The sequence below is a fragment of the Mytilus edulis genome, chromosome 7 (assembly GCF_963676685.1).
Source record: "Mytilus edulis chromosome 7, xbMytEdul2.2, whole genome shotgun sequence".
NCBI lineage: Eukaryota > Metazoa > Mollusca > Bivalvia > Mytilida > Mytilidae > Mytilus > Mytilus edulis.
In genome coordinates, this window is record NC_092350.1 from 9,090,218 (window position 1) to 9,111,232 (window position 21,015).

The 21,015-nt window shown below is 32.3% G+C and overlaps 1 protein-coding gene across 1 annotated transcript in view; it reads left to right on the top strand.

The window, feature by feature from the left end:
- Positions 1–16,687, top strand: part of LOC139529870 (uncharacterized) — a 29,716-nt gene extending 13,029 nt beyond the window's left edge. Inside the window, exons 15-33 of the mRNA XM_071325807.1 lie at positions 373–559; positions 2,164–2,375; positions 2,715–2,947; positions 3,269–3,422; positions 3,613–3,791; positions 3,996–4,139; positions 5,555–5,717; positions 6,183–6,327; positions 6,801–6,922; positions 7,249–7,391; positions 7,879–8,026; positions 8,949–9,152; positions 10,321–10,527; positions 11,108–11,884; positions 12,130–12,342; positions 13,838–13,933; positions 14,430–14,761; positions 15,329–15,536; positions 16,242–16,687. Coding sequence (XP_071181908.1) covers positions 373–559; positions 2,164–2,375; positions 2,715–2,947; positions 3,269–3,422; positions 3,613–3,791; positions 3,996–4,139; positions 5,555–5,717; positions 6,183–6,327; positions 6,801–6,922; positions 7,249–7,391; positions 7,879–8,026; positions 8,949–9,152; positions 10,321–10,527; positions 11,108–11,884; positions 12,130–12,342; positions 13,838–13,933; positions 14,430–14,761; positions 15,329–15,536; positions 16,242–16,519 — 4,145 coding nt within the window. The 3' untranslated portion in view covers positions 16,520–16,687. The remainder of the gene's footprint in view (positions 1–372; positions 560–2,163; positions 2,376–2,714; positions 2,948–3,268; positions 3,423–3,612; positions 3,792–3,995; positions 4,140–5,554; positions 5,718–6,182; positions 6,328–6,800; positions 6,923–7,248; positions 7,392–7,878; positions 8,027–8,948; positions 9,153–10,320; positions 10,528–11,107; positions 11,885–12,129; positions 12,343–13,837; positions 13,934–14,429; positions 14,762–15,328; positions 15,537–16,241) is intronic.
- Positions 16,688–21,015: the final 4,328 nt, after the last annotated feature.

Genomic DNA, 21,015 nt, shown 5'->3' on the forward strand with positions numbered 1-21,015 from the left:
ATTCATCAGTCAAGTGAATCACAATGCATGTCAAGGCCGTTAAATCCTTCTTTCTCAAAGAATACAATGATATAAAGAAATACGTCTGACATTTTTGAAACAAAAAAGACATAACCATAACAGTCGGTTCGTATTTGAAATTTACATAATATGAATATTGTGTTTTCCTCAGATATTTTGTAGAGATTGATATGAGCAAAAATGCCTTTCATGCAAACAGCTATTTGTAAAAAAATGACAAAAAGTTGTTGCAAGATAAGTTGTACATCGTTGTTGAATTGAAATGTGGCGTGATAGATTAATGCATACGCCTTTTATGTTATTTCTTTTTCTGATGTGTCTGACCTTTAAAGTACTATGGTTTTTTGTCAGATTTTACCCTCTGTCATATGCATTTGGGATCTGGAATCCGATACTATACTACTATCACAGCATGTAATACAGCTGAAATATGTACATCTGTGACGTCAGACGGTGTTATTATTGACAACAGTCCACCAACACAAGGAATAGTGCTAGACGGTGTAGATGTGTATGACTTGGAATATCAGTCATTGAGGTCAGTCAGCTTAACAGATTTCAAGAGATTTTTTTTTCTATATTTCTTCAATGTACAAGTATATGTAAGAGAATGATAATCCCTTCCGTCATAATTAAGTACGACTGTTAGCGAGTACTTACTATGATGAAAAGGATTGTTGTTCTCTTACAAACTTAGAATATAGTAAAGTGCAAAAGGCTCGGTGCAATGTTTATTATTAGGTGGACTTTCCTTTGAGGCATTTCATTTATGTGTTGGTCATGGTGATGTCTGGAAATTTGAATAAATTGTGTTTTAGACACAATTTTGTAAACAATGACATGGTAGAAATTCTGAATACGTTTCCTGTTTAAGAGTATGTTTTCTAATTGTGTTTAAGGGTTTTTTTCCTCATTTATTTACAGTTCGATTTAAAAATTCAAAATCTGTTCCACAGCCAATTTTATTCCAGCTCCCACTCTTTACATCAGATACATTCGTACTACTCAATAAACTAAAATTCAAATGTTAAAAAAATGTTTTTATAGTATCCGGAAATTCTAAAGTAAATTGTATTTCCTGTATGTACCGGTATATTGGAAATGAATATTCATACTAACTGCAAATACAGTAATAAGAGTTTTGATAAGCGTAAAAGATGCAGATTTATTTTTGGTGGAGGATCTAATTTTTAACATAATAACACAAACATTATCTATTGTAATGCACAAGCAATATTTGAAATTATTTTGATCATGTTTGTTTGTTTCGAGATTCAACTTTCAATCTATAAAACTGTGTTCTGGTCAGATATTCTTTGTTTTGAACTGTTAATAGGCCGAGATCCTTACTTAGAACATGATTTTTATTCATTCTTAATTACAATAAAGGAACACATAATTCTGCACTTTCATTGGTCGAGGGCACTCTACTATATTCTAAATGCAGATGTATCACCATGATATATTTGTTTATCGGTAATTCGTATATTTTCCCTTTGATCTTACTGCCTAATATTTTCGAGTATCAACGTACCGGGCTGTATCACTGAAAATATTAGGCAATACATTGTGTGACGTCATAATTACCGATAAACAGAATAATAGGGAGTTCAGTTTTTGATACTGACTATATCACGTGGAACATCTTAACTACCTATTATTCTATATATATTCAAAACGTTTGCATATTGTTAAAACCACAGACCTAAAACTTTGGGTTGTTATTCTGCTGTAATATGTTATACATAAACAATATGATAGTGCACTGTAATTGATACATTTTCCCCGAATATATAAAAAGCCATGTAGTAAATACTTCTGTGTAAATTACATGAATTATCATTAATATTTTCACAATCATTAATTAACTGTTAATAAAACTTTGGATGATTAGAAATATTCGCGATTTTCTACCCCAGGAAAATATTAGTCTAGCTGTGCTTGTCAAAACCTTTTTCAATTTTGGGTTATCAGTGCTTGTCAATTTCGTAATTTATTTGGCTTTTTTCGATTTTTTATTCCAATCGTTTGTAGGCGAAATGCACGTCTGGCGTACAAACATAAATCTTGGTTTCTTAGATGAGTTTATTTGTAATCTCCAGTTTTATCACCTGTTTTTTTGTTCTTACCTATTTCACACAGAAATTACATTTCTGCAAAATGGTATGGATTTACAGATCCCCATTCAGACATAGACAAATTTGCATGGCGAGTCGGAACAAAACCAGGATCAGATGATATTGTAAAATCCACACATTTACCACGCTCTGATATATTAATGGAACCAGATTTACTACATAAACTACCAAGAGGACAGCGTATTTATGTAACAGTAAAAGCGTATAATAAAGCGGGTATGTACTGTTGATTTATTTCTGTAAAATTGATTAATACAATATTCCTGTCCAAAAATAACAAACTAGCCTTTTGTTCAATATGTTAAAATGATAATGTGTGTTTTCTGCTTTGATATATTGAATATTTCAACAAATAAAACAGATCATCATATTTTTGGTTTAATTCAGAAAAAAAAATTGTATTTGATGTAAAGATGACGACGAATATGTTTCTTTTCTGTGACATGCAATGTGTATTAATTTTTTTCTTCATGTTCTTACTCTATTCCGAATTATTTTATTTTGTTAGTTTACCTAAACTTTAATGAAATATTACATATACCTTTTGATATGCAGGACTAAGTACAGAAGCCAATTCAAACGGTTTCCTCATCGACGACTCACCACCGTTGATAAAGGTGAAACCTTACATGTCAACAGATTATGGTTCAATAAAAGACAATTCTGTAGTATTTAGAAGTACTATACAAATACATTGGGAGGTAGAAGACAAAGAATCATATATACAGCGACAGTACGTCTCCATTGCAGCACACAAAGGAGGCGAGTTCAATACATCTTCAACTGAGGTAAATACAACAACGTAAAGAAACTGTGTTTTAGTGTGCGATCGTTTCTGGTGATTTATTGTGCAATCGAGAAGTACTTTATTCTGAAATTAAAGAACAAAATAAGAAATGAAGAGAAGAAGAAAATAACATGATTTCATATCACATAAAAACAATGGTCAAGTGCCTTCCGTTTATAACGTATGTCCAGAGGAGTAACTTAAACAAGCAGTGTGGAATATCTGTAAATGCAGATAAAGATGACAAAAGACGTATTGCAAAGTTGACTTTTTTCAAAATGAACAAGAATAATCTGCATATTGTCTATGTTTTGTTTTGCAGTTAAATGGTATAGTGAGAGAGTATACATTTTCACAACTTGATTTACATGATGGCGGGAATTATACGGTAAAACTCATAGTTTGTAATGGTGCAAAACTGTGTGTTGAAGCCGAATCTAAAGGGATCATGATAGACAGCTCTCCACCAACTCCAGGTAAATTAAAAACTTTGAAAAATTCTTCTTCCTCTTTATAAAAGGAAATAAGATATGTTATGATATTTATAAATTAAGTCTATGGAGTCTTTTCCATGAACATTTACATTCGAAGCAATTAAGTTATTTCTTTCCAATTATCGACAAAATGAAAGTACAAGTATAATACATGCTCACTTATTTTTATTAGGCATGTTTGCGATAAAGACTGATCATGCTGCAAATCTTCATCGCCATGTTGATGGCTGGATGACTTGGTCAAGGTATAAGCTTTGGCTGTCATGGTTAGGATTCACAGATCTTCATACTGGAATAGACAAGTACTTTGTATCCCTTGGCAGCAAGTATATGACAGATGATTTCAATAAGGTAAAAAGCTCATTTCTAATATTGAGGTCTATTGTCCGTATTCTCACAATTTACTGAAGAACAAAAGGGTAATGTAATAGTTTTATTAGTACAGATGTTATACCGATGACCATTCTTAGAAAATAAGACTAAATTTTTAATAATTCACTTAAGTTGAAATTTGCTTTTCATGTTGTTATATGTATAAAAACAATTCCACTTTAGGTATTTGGTTCACCACAAGCGTTTTTACATAACCAATCGGGAGTCGACAAGTATGATGAAGGATATGTCCAGACATTTGAAGTAGATACTAAAAACTTGGCAAAATTTGAGCATGTGTTTGTAAGCGTTTGGGCGGTCAACCAGGTAAAATGTGATTACAATCAGTTTTTTTTTATGTAACAGGACATTCAATTTGATATAAAATAACACCAGCAAGTTCAGAATCCAAGATAAAGCGTTGGTGGGGACGCTTCCATTGCCATTTTGCCAACATTTATTTTATCGATGTTAGGTAAAAAGCGAATGTGTGTGCGGTTCTGTCGTTATCCGCCCAGTTACACCATGGATAAACGTACAAAGCAAAAACGTAAACGGTGCACAAAACATGTTACACAGATCCCTACACTCATAAGGAACTCAAGTTAAGAAATTCTAGATTTGGACTTTCACATCAACAGGGAGATCGACACTCATATGTGATTGTTATGATGTGATACCGCAAAGTAAAAGTAGAAAGTTGGAATTGAAAAATTTAAGTTTTCAGTTTTGTCGAAGGGTAATATCTAATAAAATTGAGAATGGAAATGGGGAATGTGTCAAAGTGACAACAACTTGACCATAGAGCAGACAACAGCAGAAAAACTCCCGCACCCGGAGGCGTCCTTCAGCTGGCCCCTAAACAAATATGCATACTAGTTCAGTGATAATGGACGTCATACTAAACTTCGAATTATACACAAGAAACTAAAATTAAAAATCATACCAAACTAACAAAGGCCAGAGGCTCCTGACTTGGGACAGGCGCAAAAATTGCGGCGGGGTAAAATATATTTTTTTTTAGATCTCAACCCACCCCCTATACCTCTAGCCAAAGTAGAAAAACAAACGCAAAACAATACTCACAATAAAACTCAGTTTAAGAGAAGTCCGAGTACGATGTCAGAATAGGAAACAAAAGAAAATAACCAAAATGACAATAATACATAAATAACAACATCTGTTATTCAACCTGTCATCTACCCAACACTCTTTTTTCTAATTTTTTTTTCTCATATGTTATTGATAATACTTCAAATTTGTATATGAACTTTGATCACTATAGATGAATTTCAAAAATTATGATTGCAACTTAACATGCTTAACGTATGATAAGATAAGATAAGATAAATAATAGTTTATTAAAGTGTCACATATTGATCTACATTAAATTACATAACTACATCATAAAAAAAATCAATACCCAACCTATAAAGACTTACGAGACACTGTATATACAAATAAAAGCTATAACAGTTCTACTGAAGGAAAATGTTATTTATAAAAACGCATAGTCATGCATTACATGATTTAAAACTCATTAAATATGTACACACAATTATAAAATATCTAATCATGAATACTTCAAAATAATAATATAGAACTTACTAATAAAAATCAACAATAAATATACAAAAGAAGTATAATAACAGTTTAGTTCGCTTAAAAACGCACCTAGGGTAAAGGTTACTTAAAATTCAGTAAAAATGGAGCATTATAGCTATTTACATGGTTAATTACAGATTGGATTACCAAGCAGAATGATACATTCTCAATTTAAACTTGTACCCGGAGGTTCATTAGAATTGATAAGGAGATGTTCAGCGGTCACGTGTCAAGGACATTGTGTTTGTGCTGCTCAAGGACAACGATGTTCAAAACGAGCATGTAATGATGTGACCAAAGGTATTATAATTTCAAAATAAACATCTTATTTTTTAAATGTCAAAGGATGTGCAATCTGCATCCAAATGATCAGTTTATTACAATGGAAGACACGCAAGATTTCTACTCAGAGATGATTTCATGGCACTGATTTTTATTCCAGTTTCGATGATTATTTAGTTTTAGAAGAAACTCGTTTCTGGCTTTCACATTTATTAGTCAGATATATTTTGATTTTTTTTTCTACGCTTTCAAAAGTTTTTGAACACACTTTCAGAAACTGCATACATCGTAAAACTTGCTTCGACGTCAAATACCGTAACGGATAGAAAACTTAACATTGTAACTTATGATGCTAGTTATATGCCTAACTGCTCCATGCATTGAACTAAAAATTGACTTAATATATAAAGGGCAACAAGTAGTCCTCAAAATATATACGGTATATTGTAATATGTGTTTGCATTTAGTACATTTGTATTTCAGCAAATACTAACAACTTGTTAGGCATATATGATATAACAAATATTCAGGAATCGTCTCCCTTTAGTGATGTGAAGTATACGCCATCAAATGTCGCTCTGGCAGCCAAATGGCATGTAGTACAAGCTCAGGGATTGAGGCCATTGTGGTAAATATAACACAAATCATTCAAAATAACAGGAATCGAGTAATTCATAGATTATTATAGTTAAACGTATAATGTAGTGCAATTACACAAATGCAATTTTTTGGTCTGAAAAAAACCTTGTTATATATACAAAGGAATACATAGTGCTGTGAATCAAACATAACTGTCATGTGTCAACTTATTTTAATTGAAAAAAATGTGTTTGTATGAACAACAAAAAACGATCGAAATTTTAGTGATTTTAAAGCAGTCATGGCCTTCTTTTTTTAAATCCAATTACTTATTGGTAAGTGATTATATGATTATTATCTGAATATAACATTTCGCTTTCTCGTTGAATAAAGACACAAGAACTCTTTTTTGATAGATTATTATAATTCATCTTAGAATCAGACATACTAATATATCAGCTCGCGTGGGAAGGCGGGGCAACACAGGAAATTCATGTATTCAAAATATTCAAAATGTTTAAGGTATGAATGGACAGCAGGATATACAGATAAAGATGAACCGGAAGGCGTCTTTGACAATTTAAATGACGATGTCTGGCATCATGCAGGACAAACAAACCAGGCAATATTGAATATCAAACGAGGTAAATTTTTGTACTATTAAATTAATCTTGAAATAAAGTATTCAATGTCATTAATATTACCAGAAATTAATATCAAAATGATAATGACTATATGAAAAGGGAATCGTAATAGCCGCGGAATCGCGTGGACTTCCAAACATTACAAATGAGTAGTATTGACATTGGACTGAACAAACAATTGCCAGAGGAAAACAGAACTTATGAACAAAATAGATTAAGAGTGGTGGACATAAAGAAAATTGTTACACTTTATTGTATTTTATATATTCAACTGTGTGATCACTTATTCTATTGAATTTGCAAGATTTATTGATTTTTAAATATAGGTCAACGGTTAAAGGAATCACCAGTATCGTATGCAATGTTTGTACGAGTATGGTATGATGACGATACATATGCTGTTTTTAAAACTGATGGAATATTAGTTATGTCAACTCCTCTACCAAGACGAAAAATAAAAGGAGCAGCGGTTTGTAGTTCAATCTTTTGTTATGGAGAAAAAAAAATTCATTTGAAATATACTTTGCCTTCTCACCTTTATCTTTATAATTAAATAGTGCATTGTAACATTAAACGGAGACTGTCATCATAAAGGAATATATTGCTGTGGTAATAAAATTCAAACAGAGACAACTGTGATTTTTGTTGTACAAGACTGCTTGAAAAAAGTGTTAGTGATACGAAACATGTTCAAGATTTAAATTTGCATGATTTCAAAAATTAGACAACGGAAGGAAAGGACGTTTAGATCGTTTAATATTAGGTGTGTTCTCCCTTAAAATGATTTAGGGTTTACTTATGATAGAACAGATATACCATTTAAATGTTGTAGACGTTTTTTTAACTAAAATTATTTGTAAAAAGGTTTTTTGTTAGTTTTCAAACCGAGGGAATCCGTACCTAAGGTATATTTGAACTCACAACTTTATGTTTTATTTTTAAATATGTTACTTCAGGTTGTGGAACAAATACCTGGTTACTGGAAGAAGGATATAGATTATATTAAACCTGGAGCTCCGTTTACAATCAGATGGACAAATGTGTTTAAGGATGATGCTAAGATTATTGACAAGTTTAAAGTGTATCTGAGTACATATCCAGGAGGTATATCTTTATTATAATTGGAAAGAGGGACGAAAGATACCAAAGGGACAGTCAAACTCATAAATCTAAAACAAACTGACAACGCCATGGCTAAAAATGAAAAAGACAAACAGAAAAACAAAAGTACACATGACACAACATAGAAAACTAAAGAATAAACAACACGAACCCCACCAAAAACTAGGGTTGATCTCAGGTGCTCCGGAAGGGTAAGCAGATCCTGCTCCACATGTGGCACCCGTCGTGTTGCTTATGTGATTACAAACCCGGTAAATAGTCTAATTCGGTAGGTCACATTCATGAAAGGGAAGGGGATTGTAGTTACGACACAAGGAACATATCCGATATCATTTGTGAAACGGTTATTCCATAACGGTCAGCCAACTCGTGATGGCGTCCGTAAAATTTACGAAGGGATGATTTCAACTTCACCATTTGGAACTGTTGGTTTAATAGCTTCCTTGTGAGCAGTAACCCTCTATCAAGAAAATCATGATAGGAAATGCAAGCACGGGAATATCGTATCAATTGGGAGATATATACCCCGTTTGCAGGTGCTGCTGGAATGTTGCTACTTAGAAATGGAAAGTTAACAATTGGAAAGCTGAAATCATCTCTTTTGTCGTAAAATTTTGTTTTCAACCGACCCTCATTGTCAATTGCTAGATGTAAGTGAAGATACTTGTATGTATGACCCAAACAAATTTCCTCAGTATTGTCAAAAAAGTGAGCCAATGTTTTCAATTACAAAGAATGGTTTTAATTGTTCAATTGTCATCATTTCTTTATGATTGCGTCTTATTTTTCTTATGAGTTTTATTACCCTACTTCCCTTCAAACACTCCTACTTGTCTTAATAAAAAGACCCATTGATTAATAATTTTATGTAGATGATACTAATTGAACTGGAATTTCGTTAAAGGTCACGACATACATGAAGTGGAATTGGATCTACCAGGATCAATAACGTCTCATAACATCAGCCGAGTGCCATTATCTCCAGGAAAAGTATTTTACAGTAATGTTGTAGGATACAGTTACTCTGGAATCCATGCTACTGAATCATCAGACGGTATCATGGTAGACTCTCAGCCACCAGTTACTGGCACTGTCTACGATGGTATAGGTGGGTAAAATGTGATTCAAATCAATAAAACATGAGGTAACTGCAATAAGACGCAATAAATATTTGAGAATATACGTTGTTATGTTCTTCTCATATATGTTATGATGGTATGATACTAAACCCCTAACGGGAAGGATTGTGCCTGATGTTCATATGATGAAATCATAATCTTTCAGTCAGTTTAATTGAAGTCTGGAGCTGACATGTCAGTTAACTGCTAGTAGTCTGTTGTTATTTATGTATTAGTGTCATTTTGTTTATTATCTTTGGTTACATCTTCTAACATCAGACTCGAACTTCTCTTGAACTGAATTTTAATGTGCGTATTGTTATGAGTTTACTTTTCTACATTGGCTAGAGGTATAGGGGAGGGTTGAGATCTCACAAACATGTTTAACCCCGCCGCAATTTTGCGCCTGTCCCAAGTCAGGAGCCTCTGGCCTTTGTTAGTCTTGTATTATTTTAATTTTAGTTTCTTGTGTACAATTTGGAAATTAGTATAGCGTTCATTATCACTGAACTAGTATATATTTGTTTAGGGGCCAGTTGAAGAACGCCTCCGGGTGCGGGAATTTCTCGCTACATTGAAGACCTGTTGGTGACCTTCTGCTGTTTTTTTCTTCTATGGTCGGGTTGTTGTCTCTTTGGCACATTTCCCATTTCCATTCTCAATTTTATGTTGGTATGTATATCAATAGATATATTTATACTTATATCCAATTATTAAAAATAATCAACAAAAAATATCAGACTGTATCATGATTGACAATCTGTCACAGTTTTTGGTTGGTTTAGTGTATATTTTTGCCTTATCAACACTTGTCAAAAAAGATCAAAAGCGCCATTTTATTCTTGATGCAGAACAAAGACCACATGCACTTTATAGAATTTGGTGGTTAAATTAATGTTTTATAGTATTCATCATCCACATTCGTTTTACGTCTAAGATAGACACATAATACCTTTTTGGGGTTAAAATAGTCTGAAAGATCTCAGCAGTAGCTTTCGAACTAGATAAAGGGACTTTCAGAGAATTAAAAATACACAAACAAAATCAGTCTATAAAACGTACTAAACTCTTTTAAATTGTTGCTAAATGATATTGATCTCGTAGACGATATTTGTGCTGTGGACAAATATCTATTTATGCTTTATTTTTCACCAATAGGTATACACGACATTGATTACCAGAACAATTCAGATGTTACCGGGGCTTCATGGCACGGCTTTTCTGATCGAGATTCTGGAATAACACATTACATATGGTGTGTACAAACTAAATCTAAAACTGCAACATGTGATGTTAGAGACTGGGAAAACGTTGGAGTTCATCATTCTGTATCCAGAATTATTAACAGCTCACGCATTGATACAGGTAAAAAATTATTTCCGTTCTCCATTTACCTGTGTTTTTTTCTCTACTTGGTGGCATTTTGTTGGTTTTTTTATAACAGTTCACGCATCCATACAGGTAAAAAACAATCTGTTCTCCATTTAACTGTGGTTTGTTTTCTCTACTTGGTGGCATTCATTATTTTAACGGTTTTTACCCTTGTCATTTTTGGGCCCTTTATAGCTGGCTGTTCGGTGTGAGCCAGGATTCCGTATTTTGACCTATAATTTAGTTTTACAGATTGTGACTTGGATAGAGAGTTGTCTCATTGCACTCATACCACATATTCGTATATCTTATTATGTTAATGTTAGATTACGGATTAAATATAAAAAATTATCAACGTCTTGTTTCTATAAATTAGTCTAGTACAATGTATTATACCATGCAAATTAATAGGCATTCGATGTTGAGTTGAGAAATTCAATTTTAAAAAATGTTCTATTTCACAATATTTCAAGTATATTTTTATAAGATAAAATATATATTGGGATTTAAAGAAATTATAAACAAATTTCAACATTATGAATATATATGATAATCAATTTATTTTCTAATGCAGGAGCTGAAATCGAGAGTCTTGTTTACGCAATGGATGTTATAGGACATAAATCTAAAACTGTAAAATCAAATGGCATCATGGTTGACTCTACACATCCAGAACCTACTTTAATGGAACATTTAGATCATAATAAAGCTGAAAATCCTTCATTTGAGGATACAGACGGTGGTGTACCTATTGACTGGGATAATATAACCAATATCAATTTATGCAATTATATTGTACGTGCCTCTGAATGGAATAGTTCAATAGGGAGCTGCGTGAGTGTCTTAAAGTCCGATAAAAATCTAGCAATAGACGGAAGATCCTTCGTATTTGTCGAAGGCCAAATATCACAAACATTAAGTAATCTAAAAGCTGGACATTTATTCCGTGTTACTTTTGTAACCGCTCATCCACCCATACTTGGGGCTGTTTTAGCTAATAAAGAAGGATATGTAGAAATTGGAGATAAAAGACACGTCTTCATGGTCTACACAAAGCATGACAAACACGGTAGTTCCTCTAAAGAATTAAACTGGCATCACCACACATTCTATTTCCGTGCCTTTACTTTCGAAGCAACAATCAGTATTGGAAGTATGACTGGTCATACCGGCATTTTGTTCGATGATTTGAAAGTTCAGAGGACCATTTTTCATCATCATAGTGATGAAAATGAAAATGGCAAACATATTCACGCACATGTGGTTGCTTTGCATCAATGGTCGTCGATCCATGCATCTTGGAATTTTGTTGATCCAGAGAGTCCGATAATAGATTACATGTGGGCTGTTGGTAAATAGAAATCATAGAATTTAAAATTTCACAAACTGAAAACTATCATGTGTAATTTCATTGTAAACATATATTTTTTTTAACTTATATAGATAAAAATAAAACCTAAAAATGTTGACGCCAACTGTACAAGGTGGCATTGTAGCTACGTAAAATATTTTTCCGAAAACAAATGCTAAATCAGGAATGCTTTCTATTCATTATTCAATGCACTAACACATTTAAGAAATCATATTTATTTAAAGGCTATACAGAAGGGAGTACAGAAGTCCAAGGATTCACTAGTGTCGGTCTGAATAATTTTGCTTACAACTACAACGTCAGCTTAGCCCATACGTCAGTCATTCATATCACTGTCATCGCTACAAATGCTGCAGGATTGAGACACGAGGTGCATGCTGAAGACCTGCTTGTTGACTTAACGCCACCGTATATAGATTTTATATATGATGGAATAGGTTTGTAAATGAAAAAAATAGAATCAAATGTTAATCTTTGTAAAATATTTGATGTATTTGATTTAAGTTTATATCAAAAAAAGAGGGACGAAAGATACCAAAGGGACAGTCAAACTCATCTATACTATTAAACGAGAAGACCTCATTTTTGGTGTCGCTTCTCTTCTTTCCACAATAAATTAATCAACACGACTCTGTGTCCTATATGTACAGTGCATAGTCGCATTTGTCATCCATTCATATGATTATTCAGATTGAGTTATTTTGGGAGAAAAACGAGAAAAAAGGCATCCGGATATTGTCCCGTCATTGGACGAAATTTTAAGTCAGATTATACTTCCGGTTTGCGTTTTTCTGTATACTTTGAACAAACAAATAGTACGAATAAAGTATTTTAATTCTGTTCAGAGTTTATTAAATGGAGAGGGTCTGTATACTATGTCAACTGACCACCATGGATCGATTACTAAACTAAGAATTGAAAGTAAATACACTTTATTTATATAGTAATATACAGATACAAAATTATTCATGTGAACTTTTGATACCTTTTCTGAAATTCTCCATTCATTAAATATTTTACAAAATTCATTGATTACAAAAAAAAGATGTGGTATGATTGCCATGTTGAGACAACTCTCCACAAGAGACCAAAATGACACAGAAATTTACGACTATAGGTCACCGTACGGCCTTCAACAACGAGCAAAGCCCATACCGCATACTCAGCTTTAAAAGGCCCCGAAATGACGATGTAAACAAATTCAAACGAGAAAACTAGCGGCCTTATTTATGTACAAAAAAGGAACAAAAAACACATATGTAACACACAAACAAACGACAACCACCGAACTACAGGCTCCTTACTTAAATGCTCATAACATACTAAATGTATGTTCATATTGAAATTGATAGAAAACCAAAAATTCGGAATTTTGGAAATGAAGGAGGAGGTATAAAACTTCTAACAACACTTTACATACTTTTAACTCCGCTCTGAATGCCCGCGATTTCGCGGGTGTGTTCTAGTAAATCTAAAACAAACTGTCAACGCCATGGCTAAAAATGAAAAAGACAAACAGAAAAACAATAGTACACATGACACAAAATACGTCGTCTTCAAAATGAAAGAAAATAATGCAAAACATTTTAATATAAAATTATGCACAAACAAAATTTAGATTGAATTTGATTGGATAATTCCATTCAGTAATTTTGAGTAAAGTGGAGAAAAGGTTGGTATGGGTCTTTAATTTGCAATGCGAAACAACACCATTTCATCATTAAAGACATGTGTTTCCCATCCCAAGTAGGAAGACATATATATAAAAAAAAAAAGGAGAAATAATAATAAAATATAGATGATGTAAGCTCAATATATCATAAATGAAGATAAGCATGCGAGAGCCACAAAACGAACAGTGATGATAACAATTCATGCATTGATTTATCAACTGAAATATATACAGAACTCATATGTTTCTATATGTTTTAGGATCTGACATCGACGCTCAAACTACCAATGAAGTATCTGCTAATTGGGAGGTACATGACTCTGAATCTGGGATTGATGTCTGCGAATGGGCAGTCGGTAAGTATGTGTACGAATGGTACAAAGACTTACAAATCTATAAAAGTGCATGTATACAATATGACAAGCTCTGTTAAATATTTTATATTAAACACATGTAGATGTCGACATAACGATTTAATTTATATAATGAACCAGAAAAATCTTGTCTTTTTAGAACACCTAAGTTCGGGGTTGGTTTTTTTTTCGGTGTGGTTCATGTTGCTCAGTCTTAAGTTTTCTGTGGGGTTTTTTGTAACATGTTATTTGTCTTTTCGTCCTTATTCTTAATTTGGCATAGTGCTGTCAATTTGTTTATATAAACCAAAACTTATGATATTTTTGAAAACCATGTTTGTCATTTGCGTCAATTTTTACTAAAAACAAAACGATACTGTATTACTTTAGGATTTTTTACTTTACTTTTCCTTTTTAAACAAAGGACATAGTTTTTTTGTGTGTTGAGGCGACGCGAGTCCACCACAAATAAATCAATTAAACAATGTTTTTATTGTAGGTTACCAACCGTTCGGCAATGAAATCCAAACATTCCAAGAATTAGTTAAAGGATTAAATAGGGTATCAAAAGTGTTCACCAGCAGCCAAATATCAATGCAAATGGTTCACGTGACCCTACGATGTAGAAGTAAAGCCGGATTAATGTCATCTAAGTCTTCAAACGGTGTTAAAATATCAAACCTTCCACCAAATACAACGACTGCTGAAGTAGAAATTCTACCACATACATTAACAGAGTATAACCCTAGACATCATTATCAGGGTGATACATCATACGTAAGAGTAAAATGGACAGGATTTGAGGATCTGACAGGTGTCGATTCCTACCTTGTAAGTCGTAGTTAAAAAAATATATTAATCTTGATTGAATGGAAGTTAGCTTTGGTCGGGTCACAAAGATGACCAACCTGAATTAAAACATGATAAATATCAGAATTATTTATGTGTGGATTAGGGTGATAGGATTTCGATTTTTCAAAGATGAAATTTAGTATAAAAAAAACGTGTTTTCGTTGGGGAGTTCCTTTTCCTGTATTCACTCCGTCAATTGGCAACCCATATACATGTAGTTCAAAATTTGTAAAACATTTATATAATAACCCAGTTTGAATATTTTTAGATTTTTATTCTCTTCAACATTGTTAGGGTAGATATCCTCCAGATGACCATAGATTATCGTATTGCATGTATATTAAATGATGTTTCCGTTTCTTGATACCAAACAATGACAATACTCATGGAATAATTGCATTTATTTTTAATTTTTCAATTTTAAACACCAAACAAAATTTATTTGAAAAAGCAACGACTGTCATCAGTTTGACTACTATATCATTTATATTGATTTGATTATATTTAAATGTAAACAAACATAACAATATTTTTTTTATTTTTCAGCTTACTTTTCACAGCAAAGATAAGACAACTGTGATTTCTAAATCAATAATCGCTGAGGACCAAGATACCTCCTTTTGTGTGTTTAAAGGACTAGATCTTAGGACTGGAAACTTTACCACTAGTATTAAAGCTGTAAACAAAATGTATCTTAGGAGCGAACCTGTGTCTTCAAATATCGTTGTTTCATCAAAAGTCCCTGCATTGATAGGTGTGTACACTTAAAATCTATGAAGTTAAAACAAATGTGTTAATTAGTAGACCTACGTGTGTACCAACAAAAATGTGAAATATTTTTATAATAGAGACAGTCATAAATGTTGTCTCAACGACACAAATAATCCAATTTCATCTACAGAGCATGGAACAATTACTTTAAAGTATTGTACACAGTATTAATTTATTTAGGTATTACAATGAGTTTGTTTAACATCAACATTTAACATTACTTTGATACTGTACAAGAGTTTTGACGCAAACAAAATAATGTCTCATTAATAAGTATTAAGACCTACGTTTTGAGAATACAACATATAATATGATTATGAGAAAGTATGACACATTCCAGCATGACCTTGTTTGTGTATTAAAGACTAGCAATGCAGTATTGCTAACTTTATTTAAACTTTATTTTTTTTATACATTTCGCAAAAACACTTTCTAAATTTTCTAAAATCTGTTTAATTAATGAATGTATATCATTTTTCATTCTGTTCAATTCGAAGTTCTGTATATCTCATTTGATTGTGCAAAATATGATCAACGGCATCAAACGACAACCATGTGTTTTGGTCAACTAAAACCATAATGGTTGTTATTTTCTCTATATAGATTTGAACAGTATGTTTTGTATCGGTTCCTTTGATTTTCATCTACAGTATTTTTTGTTTTCTTATTTACATTATGACAATTGCAGAGAACCCGCACTTACAACTGGTTTTAGATAACCGTACACTAACGTCCTCTTGGGAAGATCACTTTAAAGTTCATCAACCTTTGTATTATGAGGTGTCAGCAGGAACAACGCTAGGTGGCGCTGATATTATACAGTGGCAAGAAACAAAGAACACATTCCTAGAATTCCAACTTCCTCAAAAGATCAAATCACTGAGAGATTTAACTGCATATATATCTGTCCGATGTGTTTCAGCAAATGGAATGACATCAGTGCTAAATGCTGCTGTCAAATTATAATAACATGAATAACAAACAAACTTTAATGCCGTGACCGTCCTTTCATAAATTCTGTGATACTTTTTTGTTTTTATTAGCTAGTTGATATATATGCTTAAGTATTTTTGTTGATTTTATTATGAGTAATAAAATGTTTTAAAAAGATTAAACAATTATACTTTTTACAAACTAATGAATTTCGATAATATTGATAGTTATCAAATGTTCCAGAATTATAATTTAGTACCCCCAGACGCGCGTTTCGTCTACATAAGACTCATCAGTGACGCTCATATCAAAATATTTATAAAGCCAAACAAGTACAAAGTTGAAAAGCATTGAGGATTTAAAGTTCCAAAAAGTTGTGCCAAATACGGCTGAGACTGTCGAAGGTTTTGTTTCTAAAAAATCAAGAGAGTAGTCAATCTTTGAACAAATTCAATAGTGACTATCCCAACATGCTACCTGTGAATTGTTCTTAATATTTCAAAGACGTGGTATACAAAGACAGAAAACCAGCTAATAGATTGGGTTAAGTGTTTTATTATGAAAGTTCATTTTGTCTTAAAATAATAATGACATGCAAATTGGACACCAGCTATCCTAAGAAACATTAAAACAGTCAAGTTTTATATTAACTGCAGTGCATTAATGTAGTTTTGCCACCACACAAAATATCAGTTAACTAATGCAAAATCTGATCTATGATATAGTACGAACATCTCACGTTTATGATTTGACCTTCATCAAACGCGGTAAAAAGTCATGAGCAAGTAAGTACACAAAATTGACAGATTTGCAATCAAATAGATATGAAATTAAACAACAAACACAGTCAGCGTTTAGTTTTGAAGTTTGTAATGAGTAGATACTCTACAAATGAACTGAAGGATGCCTACGGGTGCGGGAGTTTCTCGCTACATTGAAGACCCATTGGTGGCCTTCGACTGTTGTCTGCTCTATGGTCGCGTTGTTGTCGCTTTGACACATTCCCCATTTCCTTTCTAAATTTTATATCTATGATAACGTTAAGGAGAGAAAAGAAAAACGAAAAAAAGACAAGAAATATATACGCAACGTAACCATAGAAACCGTAGCAACAAGAACTCTAGAATGGTAATCAGATTTTCCTCCACATGACTATGTCACCCGTCGTGTCTAATATGTGTAGAACAATTATATAACATGAATTGTTATGCTTACAGGACAAATATTTTGACTACACTCCATGAATTAAGTTTGAATTCATACATTTTACATTGAACTTTATTCTTCTTAAAGAACGATCTTGTGTGACCAAAAACAAGAATTTTGACATTCGATTTTAGTTTTATTTTAGATTAAAAGCTTTTTGAATTGAAGAACAGGCGCATTTAGACTATTTGGGTTACAAGTCTTTCAAACGTAAGCTTTCCGTTACGCAAACAAAAAATGTTTTTTTATGGATACCTTTTCTGTAGAAAAAGTCAGATTTTAAATTGAGTATAATTGATAGTTTTCAGAGCTTTGGATTAGTATTGATTGTCGCAAAATTGACGTTATGAGAGAAGATACTAAGAGTTTTACTATTTTAAAAAACGAATCAAAAGGCATATACAAAATGTAAATACATTATAAAGTTACTTGTCAAACAAAAGTAACACTGAACGACCTCTTGCCTGCTTTATAATTTCTATTATTTTAAGAATTAGTCTTCCAGGCGAATATGTTCATAACATAAAACATGTTCTAAATCTGCACTTTAAATATTCTTAGAAACAGATATATAGGAGAATACGCAGACTTTTTCACCAGAATCTGTTCAATATGAGTGATTGATTGTTGCTTACTTAATGCCCATGTGACACAGTTCATGGATAATTAGGACATATTTACAATTTATAAAATAGGTTAATCTTGTAAAGCAAGGGTTGTCTGAGATACTACAGATATCTACCAAAGACATCGGTTGGATAAGAAGCTACTGAGGACAGGCCTCTATTGAAAAGGTTGATAATACATGCTTGCGAGCGCTCAATGATTCACTCTACCTGAGATAGACCTTTTTTTACGTGTATGGGTTAAGTTTACTTGCAACCGCTCAAGATTCCCTCTACTTCATCTAGTCTGCGCTCAATAAAATCTTAAAACGATAGATAGTATAGAAATTGTCATAATGCCTTTAAAACTGATGCAGTAGGTAATACGACGAAATTAAGTGTTGACAACAAAAAGGAGCAATGGATGCATTTGTTTGTAAATCTGAAAGATCTATCAGAAATCTTCAATTTTTCATTTGTTACTGACATTGTCTTGATGGGTTGTCATTCGTTTCTTCGTTCTTAATTTTTATATCATTCGTCTCTATTTTTTCTTAATTTTGCCAAATATTCGCTACTCCCTATATTGATATACTTAATGCGCTTCAACTTTGTTCTTGTTTGGCTTTTTAACTGAGCATCACTATTGAGTCTTATGTAGACGAATCGCGCATCTGGTGTACTAAATTATAATCGTGGTATTTTTTATAACTATTTACACCACTGGGTCGATACCATTGCTGGTGGACGTTTCTTCCCCGAGGCAAACACCAGTCCAGTAGTCAACACTTCGGTGTTGACATAAATATCAATTATGTGGTCTTTTTTTTATAAATGTCCTGTTTACAAAACTTTGAATTTTGCGAAAAACTAAGAATTTTCTTTTCCCTGGCATAGGTTACCTTAGCCGTATTTGGCACAACTTTTGGAACTTTGGATCCTCAATGCTCTTCAACTTTGTACTTGTTTAGCTATAACTATTTTGATATGATCATCACGAATGAGTCATATGTAGACGAAACACGCGTCTAGCGTACTAAATTATAATCCTGGTACCTTTGATAATATTATACAGAATAGAATATAATAGATAAATAGAACAGAAACAAATTTATGAATTATAAAGAAAAGAGAAAAATAGGCAAACAAAATAAGAAATTTGTTTTGCGTATTTTTCTCTGTCCTTGACTATTTATAAATCAGTGTAGAAAGTAATACATGAATGCAGATTGTTTTTCCTTTGAATCAGATTTTTTTCTTCTAATTTGATAACATGCGACGTACATTATGTCAACTTGACATTAAAATTTTACAAGATTGATTTACGAAGTTTCTGCTGTCTTATCTATATTTAATTACATTCTTTCAATCATGGTTAATAATATTATATAATGATATAGATTATTGTAAATGAAAACTACTAAAGATATAATTTATATTCATCTTCAAACGATTATTGATTGTCGATTTTATATGCACTGATTGGAAGAGAACTTGCATAACAGTTTTTACAAATGTAGAGCGACCAACCAATTCTTAACCTTTATTTCAAGATAGTGTTGCGTGAACAGAAAGAAAGCAGGATAGTTTTAGACATGAAATATTTCAACTTTACTTTTTTATATCTTTTATTTGAGATTTTCTATGTTGTTCACTCGATTGCAACAATGAAACTGTTTAGAGGAAAAATGTTAGAGGGATCACGAATTATGAATTTCAAAATGCCTACGCTTTACCAATGTGCAACCTTGTGTCTTTCGATTCAACCATGCATGTCAATTAACTTTAATCGCGGACAAAACACGTGTGAAATCAATGATAAAGCTGATCAGGGTCAACTGAAGACCGATAGTTCTGGAAGCTTCACCTACATAGAACGGAAAAGTATGCCTAAGGTACATGGTTTTCAATTAGCAGCTAAGAGGTAGTAGGCATTTTATCAGCAGAAGTGACTTCTGTATAGTAGTAGATGTAGTACTGTTAGTAAAATAGTAAACAGTTAGACGTATTAAAAGAGTACTAGTTGTAGCTGTATAGTAGTTTAATTTTATGTTGTACACATGTAGTAATGTCCATCTATTTTCTTTTTTTTTTCTTCATTAAAATAGCAGATAATTTATCAAGCTTCATGCTCAACACCAGAGTATGCGATGAATATTTTAATACACTGTGCGTTTGTTTATATTACTTCGGTCTTTTCATTTTATTTATTTATGCTAGAATTTATATTTGCTTTGCCATGTTGCCATGTTTGTGGTGTGCCTTTTTTACGTAAATTTTCACTATTCAAAGTTTGCCAGGATGTGCGTTTTGTTGTTTGTTTGTTTTTGTGTATATTTGTATGCATTTGCTTGAAAGCAATCTATAATAACTTATATTTTTATAGACGATAAATCTACCGAATTTTGATAAAGCTTTCCTGTCGTATCATATGCTATATTCATTCTTAATTTCTTAAATGTAGAACTGAATTTTACAAGTTAACATTACGATAGTCGTTGAAAATATATTACTTTTCAATGAATCTATTTCAGGATCTCAACAATGGTGATTGTGAAACAGAAACATGTGACGAAAAGGAAATGTGTATAGATAATAATGACGATACACCTAGTTGTATAGCTAGTGAGTATCAACTAAATGTCTTCAATTTTGTATGAATTTAAGTATTTAACTGTGATATAACTTAATCACGGCAATTTGTCAAATTTTAGCTAA